Source organism: Emys orbicularis, chromosome 4 (genome assembly GCF_028017835.1).
Source record: "Emys orbicularis isolate rEmyOrb1 chromosome 4, rEmyOrb1.hap1, whole genome shotgun sequence".
Classification (NCBI taxonomy): domain Eukaryota; kingdom Metazoa; phylum Chordata; order Testudines; family Emydidae; genus Emys; species Emys orbicularis.
In genome coordinates this window covers 42,157,684-42,170,769 of record NC_088686.1, presented here as the reverse complement: position 1 = coordinate 42,170,769, position 13,086 = coordinate 42,157,684, and the positions used below count along the sequence as shown (strand labels likewise).

The 13,086-nt window shown below is 47.9% G+C and overlaps 1 protein-coding gene across 1 annotated transcript in view; it reads right to left on the bottom strand.

Annotated features, from left to right (window-relative positions):
- The window catches only part of ISM2 (isthmin 2), a 42,427-nt gene extending 37,820 nt beyond the window's left edge, over window positions 1–4,607 (bottom strand). Inside the window, exon 1 of the mRNA XM_065404243.1 lies at window positions 4,470–4,607. Within this exon, the coding sequence (XP_065260315.1) occupies window positions 4,470–4,607 (138 nt within the window). The remainder of the gene's footprint in view (window positions 1–4,469) is intronic.
- Between the last annotated feature and the right edge of the window lie 8,479 nt (window positions 4,608–13,086).

Below are 13,086 nucleotides of genomic sequence, written 5' to 3'. Positions count from 1 at the left end.
AACCTTGTGGGATTTCAATGGGAGTTAGCTGCCTAAATTCCTTAAAAACCCCATGTGGACGAGGCACCTATCAGCATCTTTAGGCATCTAAATACACCTTTGAAAATCTGGCCCCATAACCTTCAGGTTTTTAGCATCAGTAGATCTCATTTTCTTCCAGCTGGGTTTTATTCATCAATTGGAAGAGCAAGACAAGCTTTTCTGCTTTTTCAACTCCTAGTTGGTTTCTCAACTTTGAATGAACCAGCCCAAATTAAATAAATATTCTCTCTCCCTCTGCTTGCTAAACTGAAACCAAAAGGAACAAAGGCCAAAGTTTTTCTGCACAACAGAAACTAAAAGTACTTACATTAGGAAAAATGTAAAAACCAGCATTCACTCCACTGGAAAGACTGAAAATAGCACAGATGCTTACACGACATTGTCACGTATTTATAAAGCTTGAGTTGACCTCAAAAGTTAACGTTTTCTGACCGATTCTGTATATTCTTAAAGAAGCATCACCCTCCAACTCATTACAATGTGAGCAGGGCTCATTGATGAAGCATATTTTGTTTATTTCAAGGAGTTTACTACTATTAAAGTACGTTTATGCCTTAACATAGGTTATCAATTTCATATTTAATTGAAAATAGGTTTTTCAAAAAGAACAACGTATTCAACTAAAAAATATCAGATTTTTTATCCACCTTGCTTGATCATTTCTGTTGTTCTTCTCTCTACCTCTGCCCTCTCCTCCAATCTATCCACATCTCTAGGGCTTTACCCAAAAGTAACCAATATTCCAGATGTGGTCACACTGGTGCCATCGAGATAGGGACTGTCAACTCTGTGACATGAACCATCTGTGTATACAACCCAAAAATCACCCTGGTATTTTTGCTACCCTGTTGCTTTACAAGCTGATAAACCCAATCTACTTTTCCCTCTCATTGGCAGAAGTCTCCCAGCATTACCCGCTTTCTACATCTCTCACCCCGCATTCAGCAGCTTCCAAGAAGAATAACTATACACATCCAATTTAGAATTATTTTCTAAGTGTCCCTCTGCTGCACAAAACACAAATGAAGAAAGTCCCTGCCCCAAAGACCTTACAGCCTACAAGGCACACACAGACATGATGAGAAGCACTGGTAGACCCCTAGGAAGACTGTAAAAAGAACAGGAGTACTTGTGGCACCTTAGAGACTAACAAATTTATGTATCCGCAAAAAGAACAGGAGTACTTGTGGCACCTTAGAGACTAACAAATTTATTAGTCTCTAAGGTGCCACAAGTACTCCTGTTCTTTTTGCGGATACAGACTAACACGGCTGCTACTCTGAAACCTGTCATTAGGAAGACTGTGTCTCCATCTTATCTCTTGCCTATACATCTAACTCCCAAGCTCTTTTGTATAAATATGATATAAAACTTCAGTAGAACCCAGAGGTCTCAAGTTGAGACCTGTTGCGCTAAGCACTGTACAAACACATACGGAGACATGGTCTCTGGGCATTCATGCAAACTCCCTAATTCAGAATCATTCACAAATTTGTGCTGATTTATTCCTCCCCCTTTGCTAGCTGATTAGTAAAACTGGGCTTAACATAGATCTCTGGGGTTCTCCACTGGACACCGCCCTCAACTTCATACATTGCCATTTTATCATTATCCTTTGATTACGGCCTACAAGTTTGCCTTTTCAGTTAAGATTCCATAAAGTACCATATCCAATGCTTTACTGGATACCATGGCCTTTCTGCAAGAGTTTGGGTGTTAACCACAGTCTCCTGGCTGAAGAGCAGCTCAGGTAATTACATTATGCGTGCCTAGAATTCCAACTCTTGTGTTGCTGCGTGCTGTTACACAGCCATGTTCCACCAAGAGGTGGCTGCATTTCTGTAGTGAGCAAACTGATACAGGTATATATGTTTGCAGAATTTCCCAGGAAAGGCACAATATAAATGTAAGTTTATTGTCTAGATATAACATTTCGACAATCCCCCTTCATCCACTCATTTGTAATTCAATCAAATCCATTTGGCATGATTTAGGCAAAGATAAAACCAAGCTCTCTGGTGCTTGTGGTTCAATTATCTTCCACTGGCTTTCAGATTCACTCTCAACATTTATCCCATTATTTTACTAAGGAGTGAAGTTCAACTGATCAGCCAGAAATAGCCAGGATCACGCTTTTTAGACTATCAGTGCCACGTTTTAGTAATAAATAACAATAAGGTACATCCCCATTTCTCTGTAATATTTCAAAAAGAGCTGCCAGTCATTCAGTAAACTCATCAACCAACCCCTCTGACATGCTGGGATTAAAATCTATCCACCAAGCTTCTTATACTGATGCCTATCACTGATGAATATCTGGGCTGCTACTACCCAGACCTACTAATTCATATACAGTCAGTTTTTCCACATATTCCTTTTACCTGTTTTTTATCAGTAGCTTTGGTCACAAGGTGAATTTTGAATTTTTTTTTCCTTATTATCTAACTCCCTTTTCATTTTCCTGCTAAGAGACCAATTTAAAAGGCAGTTGTTTGGTTCAGGCATACAGAAATCACTGTGTTTCCCCTCCTTGTTTGTTAAAGGGCCTTTTTTCTCTAGGATTGCTATAGATTTGCTCCCATTCCACTGATCTCTCCCCCGCTCAAACACACAGTGGGTTTCCATGCATTTTGATCCCATGTCCTATAAGCCCACTAGTCACTGCTGTCTTGAAGCCACAGGGGCAGAGTCAAGTTTCCTTCCATTTATCTTAGCTGTTCTAAATCCTTTGCAAGACAACACACAGGTCTGGCCAACGAGTTCCTGCCACAAGAAGAGGCAAAATTCAGCCCCTGGAATACAATGCCGCCCCTGGCCACCCCCACCTTTTACAGAGAGCAGGGGTGGATGTAGCCTCCCAATTCAATGGGTGCACTAGAGGGAGGAGATGGGGGAGTGTCAGGGCTCAGCCCTGTCAGGTTGCTGCCCTTTCTGCGGGAGTAGGTGGATTCTGCCCTGCCTGAGGCTGGGGGGGACACTCCTGGTCCCACCTCTCCTTGAGCTCCAGCCCTGCTACCAGTGGGAGCAGTATCCTTGACCCTCCCTCTGGGCTCTCCGCCTGACAGGTCGCCTCAGGCCTGGTGTGATAATGCCAGCAGTAGCAACAGGTGTGATCTGGGTCCAGTCAGGGTGGACAAGTTGCTCCCCACGCTATTGATGGCAGGTGTCAAACCTTAGTGGTGGTGTGACCCTGTGTGCCAGGTTGCAATGTTACTCACTCAAATGTGGCCTGGCCGCCCCTCTGTCATCATGGAGGGGCAGCTGGGCCAAACCTGAAATGCAGGCCCTTGCGCCCACAGAAATCATTGCATATTGGTTGATCTGGGCCTGATTTCTGTGGGTGCAGTTGAACCCATGAACCCACGCTAAAGTCTACCTTACTTGAGTGGTGCAGCAGCATATGGAAATACAGATGCCAGGATGCCATGCTCCTTCCTATGCAAGCACAGGCCGTTTGAATCAAGAAGGAGCGTGACATTCTGGAACCTGTAGCCGCCATGGTCTCCACCTCCAGGGGCAAGGTTGCTGCAATCTGCTGCATTTAATGCCAATGTGGTGAAACATTTGTGCTCCTGACAAGCTGCAAACCCCACCCTGGTCTTTGACTCACCTCTCCTGTGACAGATATTGTCCTTTGGAGGCAACAGACCTTCCTGCGCATTGAATTATTAAACTTAGCCTCAGTCTTGAGGCATCTGAAACCACATTGCCTGCTCCCATCCCATGGAAGGCTGAGATCTCAGGCGATCGTACACCTTGGGGTAGTGGGGAAGAAGCTCTGTCCTTTCTGGGCAAAAAAACAACCAACCAATCCAAGGAGGAAACTAAAAACCTGTCTCTCTCAAGTGGCAGCTGTTACCCATTGTGTCATTCAGAGCTCTCGGTAGGACCAGGTGTGGACGGGATACACAGATGCATTTTTATTACCTTGGACGTGACCAACTCCAAGGGGGTGCTCGCAGTCTTAGCAGGAAGGGCCCTCACCTCTATACAAGGGCATGCTGTCCCCTTCCTCATGCACAGAGATGCTGGAGAAGAGCTCCCCAGGGCGGGAGGCATTGCCATATGCTGAGACTATAAAAGCCCAGCTGCAGCTAGTTAAGAAAAATCATGTACCTAGAACAAAACAGGACCCCATAGGGTCCTACCTTACCCAGCCGCTCCCAGGGCAGATACTGGATTTTCTAGAGCTCTGTCCAGGCGACTTTTTAAATGTCCCAGAGGGCGAGGGGCTTCCACCACATGTGCCATCTCTTTAGAAGCTCTTCATGTGCCATGTTGCGGGTGGTTCATCTGAACACCCCCCCAGTTACACTCCTGTTCTGTTCTTCCACATCTACGCCCTCACCCCCAACAATATCCAGAGTAAGAACTAGACACTGGGCCTCACTTCTGCTCTCAGAGCAGCGAGCAGCCAGTTGCCTTACCTCCATCAGCTTGTGACCCCGCTCCCTGGGGCTGCTGGTGCCTTGTTTCCTCAGGGGAAGCCCTCTCACCACCGCCAGAAGAGTTGTCAGAAAGACGAAGCCTAGGATAAGCACAACTTTCCCTCTGATCCCAGACATCTCTTCCTCCGCCCTCCCCACTAACCCACCTCTCCACGCACAGACAAGGCAAGCAGCCAGCCCCCCCCCCCACTAATCCAGCCTGCTAATATTATAAAATCAGTCCCTGAAGGAATAGGAGAGGGAGGATCAAAAAGTGCAGATGAAAACTGCAATCCTCTTTCCAGCCTTCTGCTCCTGTATTGTTGTGTCCCTGGCAGGGCCCAGAGCCGCTCAGAGTGTGGGAGAAAGATTACTGACAGTGCCCTGAGCCCTGGCTTCCCGGGGACTCTCCTCTGGCGGGGGGGTGTCTGGCCCTCTGATCTCTCTTGCAGTTTGCTGATCACGTTTGGATTTAGCTGCCCTTCCTGGGCTCCAGTGCCTGGGCCACTGATGCTGAAGGATAACTCTGAAAAGATTTGCAGGGGGAAAGAAGAAAGGAGAGGGCTTCACCTCCCCCACCCTCTTTTCTAATCCTTTTTGCAATCTGATTTCTTTCCCTCCTCTTCCCCCCACCCCCCTGAGTTACTTGGGCTGGTGATTTTCCTCAGGCAGTTCCAAAGCCCGGTGCTCGTTTATCCCAAGGCAGAGGCTCCCCCTTTTTTTCTTTAGCTGGGAAAATGCTCCTTGTGCATCAGGACAAATAAAGTCCCTCCTCGCAGATCAAAGTGGCGCAGCATCAGACGGCTCCACGCGCTCGGGCTCGCGCTGCGGCCGCGGCCCCCCCAGCCCCAAACTGGAGGCGGCTGCTGCTGACAATACAAAACTTTCCTCTGTTTCCCTCCAAATGTTTCCACCTCTTGGGCTCAGCCAGTCGCTTCTCTCCACCCGGATGCTGCATGTCCCAGGCTACCTCTGCTGCAAACCTCTCCCCTCTGGTCCCTTGCAGGGCTCCCGCTTGCCTCTCATGGGGGGGAGGGGGTGGCTGGGCTCGCTCCCCCGGCTTTGCAAACGAGGATGACCCGCTCTTTGTTCTGCAAACTCTTTGATCTTCTCTCCTTTGCAAAGCTTTCCCCAGCCGGCGGAGGTTTCACCTCCTCGAGGCTGAGCTCGCGGCAGGCTCCCTTTTGCTTCTCCTCCGTGGCAGTGACTTCCCCTTTGCAGCTCCCTCCTTGAGGACCCTTGTCTTTAGCGCTGGGATCCTAGCGCTCGCTCTTCCCATTCACATTTCCTCCTTGCTTCCCTGATCGAGTCCCTCCAATGTAATCCCCCAGCTGCCGGCCTCTCCCGCCTCCTCTCCCCTCAGGATCCTGGGAGCGCCGCTTTGAGTTTGGCTTTGCCCCTCTCGGGCTTTGCAGCGTGTGTGCAGTTCCCCCCTTGGCTCGCAGCATCGGGGCTGCCTGCGCTGCTCCGCTCTCCAGTGACTCTTCAAACAGCCCCCAGCTGCTCTGACGTTGGAGAAGGAGGGTCCCCACATGCACACTGAGTGAATGAATGAATGAATGACTACGTGAATGAATCAATCCGTGAATCCGAGGCCATGGACAGAACAGGGCAGGGGAGAGAGGGAGAAGTCCCACACAAGGGTTAAAAATATGGTCAGACACAACCGAGGTTTCAAGCCCTCTGAGCTCAGCATTTTACACTGGCAGCTCCTAGGAGGCAGAGCTGGGGCTGCTGCTGGACAGATTTACAATCGGGCACGTTGATTGCGGGGTGCTGAACTTCGCTTTGCATGAGCTGGCCATGTTCCATGTGATGGCATTCTCGCTGTGCATGACACAGGGGCATGGGAGGTAGGGATTAGCCAATCAGCCTGGCTGCAAGGAGAGATTTGGACTCATCCTCAGGACTCGCCCTGTCTAAACTAGGCTTGCTTGCCACAAATAAACAAACAGTCCGCTGGTGCAGCACCACCAGCACCACACAGGGGATCTCGCATAGCCAAGGTGCTGGTGCTTTAAGGAGTGCCACATGGATCTGTTCTGAGCAGAGATGGATGGCAGCCACACAGGGATTAAAACACTAGCAGCTGCCCAAAGCCCCATCTACACCAGCGTTCCTACATTGCAGTGGACATTTTTTGTTATACATGTTATTGTGCCTGTTATTTGTATTAAGATAGTGCCAAAGAGGCCCTCAACCAAGATTAGGGCCCCATTGTGCTACCCATGGTACAAATAATAGCGAGGGACAGTTCCTACGCAAAGAAAGCTGACAATCGAAACAGACAAGGCAGGGCGGTGGGGGCAGCAGGCACAGAAAGGTGACAGCAGAATAGTGCCAGTCTCCTGCCTTCCAGTTCAGGGCCCTGTCCATTAGCTCTCTCCCCATATTTTTTTGGGGGAAAAAAGCCAATATAGCCACCCTCTGTGACGGAAGCATGCAGGAGGGAGGCCAAGTGGTAAAGGGGGCAGATTCAATGAAAATCTAGTAAGACATCTTTGTAACACAAGTGTTGCAAAAGCTAGAGCTCTGAGCCCACTGAGCTACTGAGTGTACATGGTAGTGAGAGCACCTTCCATCACCCAGGCAGATTAGCGTCAGAGTGGTTGACCACCCCTACCTGCAAGGGTCTCAGGAAGATGGATGTTCCGCAGCATTTTAAGGCAGTTAGGTCCAGAGATGAGATATAACTAATGCTGCCCCACTCCATCATCCAAGGATAAGAGACTGTTTAGGGAAGATTTTTAATTGTTAGTGTAGAAATAGCCAAGCCAGCATTAACACCATAGAGGTGTGGTATTATTACTGCCAATAATTCATTCATACAGCGCTGCACACATGGATGGCACTTAACCAGCCAGAATAAGATGTGCTCCCTGCCCAAAAGACCTTAGAACTCAGATCTCTCTTTAAAACATTGTCCTTTTCTGTTTGGATTTTCCTCGCCATCCATTTTATCTTAACCGTTTTCTCTTCCATTTGTAACTACCCCTTCATAATCTCGTGTGTCTCCATTTCTCCACACCCCTCTTAAGTGCTCTCCTGGATAGAAGCTGGATCATAGTGTTACCCACACAAATTTCTCTGTTATTCACACACTCTAGGGGGACCCACCTTTACCCAGTTCCTAGGGCTCAAGGTGTAACCCTCTTAATTTAGGCACCCACCCTTACCCTTCCATGGGCTCAGGGCGTAACCTTACACTTGGTGGGTTTGTTGGGTCTTGTACCAGTGAAAGAGCCCTACACAGTAATCTCCTACTTAACCTTTATTAACAATCCCCAAAACAGAATCCACATGCTAAGCATGCAATGCTCACTACTCCCAATAAGGCAGATTAACTTTTCTTGATGGCCAATCAGGCCATCTGGGAGACTCCTGTTTCTGCACAGTATGGTTGGCAGGGTGTTGTGGTCTGACAGCTCTGATCTTTGGGGCTGTGTCCTGGAGTTGGTTCCCAAGAACTTCCTTTTGGACCCCCGTTTATATAGTGAAACTTGAGTCTTGCTTAGCTGTACCTTAACCAATAATTTTACTAAAATATTACTAAACAACTTTCTAACCAATCCTAACATATCGTAAAACAATCCTTTAACCAATTATACCCCACCACCATAGTTGATTTACACCTAGCAAAATTCATTATGCAACAGACAGAAACAATCAAAGAACCAGACAGAGACCATACAGATAAACAATAGAGAAGTGGGGACAAAACAGTAGAAGTATAGATTTTACAATCACAACTATTGATAAGTGATTTCTTGCCAGACAGAATGATATCAAACTAAGTTTTCTTTAACCATCTTAAAATCTGTTCCTTTATCTGGTGATGGCGGGTGCTATTAGGACAGGATTGCCTTCTTAACAGTCTGATATTACATTGTTTTAATGTAATTTAGATGGAATGTGAGGATGTGACTTTCTGCTTCTTGGCACATGGCTGCTTCTCTCCTAATATGGCTGCAGAGAAAGGCCTCAGACCTTTCAGTAGGTCGTGCTCACCTGCCAATGCTCTGATCCAATTAGTGGAACAGTTTGTTTTTCCAAAGAGCATCAGCTTGAGCCGCATTGCTTGCTGATCCTGACCCTGACCCCAACCCCATTGCTACCATGGCCTCTCCCAAGTGAGAGCCTGCATTATCATCAATAGTACATCTCCCATACAATGTCAGTGTTAAGACTCACCATAGAGCCCCAGGAGAGAAATACATGCAGAACACCATCCAGCTCCAGCTGTGCCTGGGACTGCCTCCGCCCCCCAATCTGTGTTCCCATGACCTCTTCTTCAACTATCTCCTTCCTTTCTGAAATTCGTGTCCTGGTCTCTATGGACCCTCATGCATGTGTGTGCAGCAGGGGTCTCTGGAATAACAGAGGGCCTAGTGGATTGTTTAGGCCCAAAGCTGGCCCCCAGCTCTCAAGCATCCAAGGGTTTGACTATGGACCCACTGGCCCAGGGCAGATTAAGGTTTCTTGAGACCCCACCTGGGCCAGAGCAAGTGGAGGGCCCCTCCCCACCCCCTTCCACCTGCAGCCCTACCCACAGCCCCACCCCTTTTGGCCCCTTCCCTAGGGCCTGCCCCTGTTCCACCCAGAGTTCCCCCATTCTGCCACCTCATTGCAGCACCAAGACCGGAGAAGCTCTGGCCCTGGGGCCACAGCAGGGAGTGAGAGCTCCTCCAGTCCCAGGGCTGCAATGGGGGTCAGGGTGCTGAGGCATCCACTGCCACCCCCCATGCTTCTGCAGGGCACCAGGGTCAGGGCGCTGGGGCTTCTCCTGCCCCTCCTGGCATTTCTGCCAGAGAGCAGGTTGGGTGCAGGGGCTTGCCCTGCCACCCCATGGCTTCTGGTGGGGACAGGGGCTGCTGTGGGGGGGGCTTCCCCTGTCCTGCGGCTTCTGCTGGGGACAGGGTTAGGAGCGCTTCCCCTGTCCTGCCCACCCACTGCTGCTGCTGGGGAGCAAGTTTGGGGCGCTGGGGCTGCCCCTGCCCCACCCAGGCTTCTGCTGCCCAGTGGCGGATTTTTTTCAGGGGCCCCTGGGCACGGGCCCTGTTGGCCCAGTGGCTAATCCACCACTGCACTGGCCTTTATAAAGAGTGACAGACATCTGAGGAACCAGAGTCCTATCCAGCCCACTCAGAGGAAAATGCGAGAGGTGGGAGGAAAAAAAACCACTGAGAAGTATTCATTATCATAGCATATCCCAAAGGGACGTAGCCTCCTTGCAGATCAAGCACAGAAATGTTTGGGTTTCCTTCAGACAACAGAATGAGAAAAAGCTAACAGGAAGTCCCAATCCTGCCTCATTTGCGTGCTCAAATCAGTATTCAGTCACCTACAGGCCAGTTTGAGCACCTGTGTTGGAATACCAGACCCAGCTGTTCTCAATTTCAAAGACTTGACATCTCTGATTTACAGATGGCTGAATTTAGATCTGAAATGAGCCATGCATTTCCGGGCAGAGATGTAAGTTGAGTCTCAAAGCTGGAACAGACTAAGAGACTCTCCTGGAGGCTTCACTGCCATCAGGACAGTGCTGCAAACGTATTGTGAGTAGGGACTAGACCAGAGCTGAGGGGCATCTCCACAACTCCTTCTAAAGCAGCCCATTTACATCCTGCATAACACAGGCCCATAGAATTTTACCCAGCAATTCCGACAGCGAGCCTAACAGCTTGTGCTTCTTGACCCACTTACAGGGCAGAAATCTTGTCAACATTTGTAAAAAGCAAACACCCCCCCAAGGCCTTTTCTGAATTCTTTATTATGTAGAACAGATTATATTTGAACAATTTTTTTCCAAGCACTTTTTCTCCAGTGTTTTTAACATGCATTGTTACCCTTTTTATAGTCAATGTACCATCTGCTTCTCTTCTCCCTCCCTGCCCACACAGTACCCAGCTTCATGTTAATTCTCAACAGTGTAAAAAAAATTAGATATCTGGCATAAAATATTCTGGGGAAGCCCATTAAAAATGTCATTTAAAATGTTTCATATCTACAAAAGATCCAATATATATGTACATTATAGCAATGCAGAGGCAAAGGAACACAGTGCAATGTAAGACTTCAAAAGCTGTGGCTGGGTGGTGATTCAACCCTGGGGCTATGGAAATATGGGCCACCATTAGCTTTGGGGCAGCTAGCCTAAAGCCTCAGGCTCCATGGTAGTTATTTTGCTCTCTCGCAAACCTTTATTAGCCCCCTTCTGGAGTGACATTGAAAAACTGGAAATGCCTTTAGCTCAATACACCGTTAGGGGACTGCAGAAATACTGTCTGAACAGGGTGTGGTTTGGCAAACAGTGGACACATATAGTGTCTGTATGGTTTACAGCGTGCTTCATTTGGTCAGCGATATCTCTATCTGCATCGACCCCTGGCCCATTCCTGCTGCTCCATTGACACACATGCCTGGCTACAGGTGAAGAAATGATTAAGTTGCTAGCTGCCACAGCTTCCTGCATCCTAAAACCTCTCTCCCCCAGCCTCCCGCTAATCCTTCCTCTCTTCCAGCAGCCCAGGGGCAGATCACCAAACCTTGCCAAGCAGTAGCATGGATGCAGAACTCTAATGACTGCACTTGACCCTTGTGTACAGATACCTCTTCTGCTTATTAAACAAACCTTGCTGATAGGCAGGGCTGAACACAAAGCAAACCCAACCCTCCCACCCCCAAGAAACTACATTCTATATTGCTTAATTACGAGCACAGAATATCTGCGGGTTAAGATCCATAGTATTCTTTCGAGTCAGTTTATTAATTCTTCATATCAAAAAATCACAGTTTAAGGCCTTTTAATAATACGCACTGTACAGTCCAGTCATCCCTCCTCCCCCACCCAACCCTTTTTTTGGGACACAGACGGAACAGAAGAGCTCTAAGCTCAGTACAAAGCACTTTAACATGAGGTAAACCCCAAAGTACTTCCCCTAGGCAGACACACTTCCCATGTGTGCAAGCCCAGCACACAAAACCTTTGAACAGGAATACAACTTGCAAGACTGGGAACCTTCGCAGGAGTACAAGTCACCACAATTACACTTAGTTTAAAAAATGGTTTCAAGTTAAATGGACCACACCTGACTGCTTCTCTCACCTGATGGTGGTCACTTCAGTTCCAGCTCTAGTCCTGGGACAGTCACGTTAGTGATTTACCGGTACCCTGAGGCTGAACTTACGTTAAAATGGAACAGTCTGCAGCTGCCTTACTCTTCAATACACAGGTGCAACTGATATGTAGGTTCCAGCATGCAATGTCCTCAAAAGCTGAGCATAACTATAGTTGTTGAGATGGAGCACTGCATTCTGGGACATGTCTCCACAGGCCGTATTGTCTGCAGAGAGAGAAAGGTGGCCATGGTAGCAGTTTAGAACTCTGCAGGACACCCTCTTGTGTGTGATCAGATTCCCCATGTCTGTTCTCCCACCCTCTCCTCTGCTTCACTTGAATGGTCTGTTAACTAACCTCACTAATAGACGTATGAGTCCTAGACTGGAAATACCTGGAGGCCAAAAAACCTCTACTCTTGCCTCATTTAGGATACAAGCCAAACACTTTTCCAAAGGGGGAAGGGAGATAAAGTGGCAGGCAGATGGGAAGGAGCATTTCCATTTATATGGAGCTTCAGGAGGTCTGGAGCAGGCAAGGGTCAGACCCTTCAACCAGTGGGAGCTGCACTCCTACTTTCAGGATCACTGGTCTAAAGCATGAGGAAAAGCCTTCCATACAACAGAGAGGAGAAAGCGATGGTAATACTAAAACCTTTTCTTTGTTCATTGTCCACTGTTGGATCAGGAAGTCAGATTTCCCTTGCATGAATGGCACTGGGCTGCATTAGTTTCACTGGAACACTTCCCGTGCCTGCTTTCAGCAGGAAGGTGCAATTATGACAAGGGTGGAGGGTATTTCTGTTCTGTAGGTGTATAAGAGGAAAATGCTGCAATTCCCTCACTGAAAGATTCTACCTATCCCTGATAACTGACTGCAACAGGCAATAAGGGAGGGTGCAGAAAGTGCTTTCACCCCCACAAGGAATTGGACCAGCTCATGCCCAGGAGCTCTGGATTAGAGCAAAGTGTGCTTTACCAGTAACCACAGGGACCCTGAGTGGAAAAAACCTCTCAAGTTGCTCCTCAGAAGTAAAAAGACATGTGCACATCAGAGATACAGAAATCAAACAGTGTTAAAAAAAAATAGTGTGCATGCAGAGACATTGTACAAATGCTTGTCCCCTAGGGTACAAACCAAATCCTGGTTATTTTGATACCAAAAAAATAAACAGTCCCCTCTCCCCCACAGGAACGAAAAGAAATAGAATGGTGACTACAGATCATGAGAACTTCATGTGCCTCCTTAACTCTAGAAAAAGATCTCCCACTGGGGGAAGGCTAGTCCCCAGCAGGATGCAAGGACTACATCCTTCACTAGTTCACAGTGGCCTCCCTTTACTAAAGCTGAGTGTAAGACTGTGGACAACCCTTTAGGTTTAATAAAACAGACCTCAGCACTAGCACTGTGTGTTTTAAAGTCCTCTCCAGCTCAGGAAGCAAGCTTTCCCCTCTTCCTTAACTCCACTCTCCAGATATGCTGTCACACAACAAGGGTCAA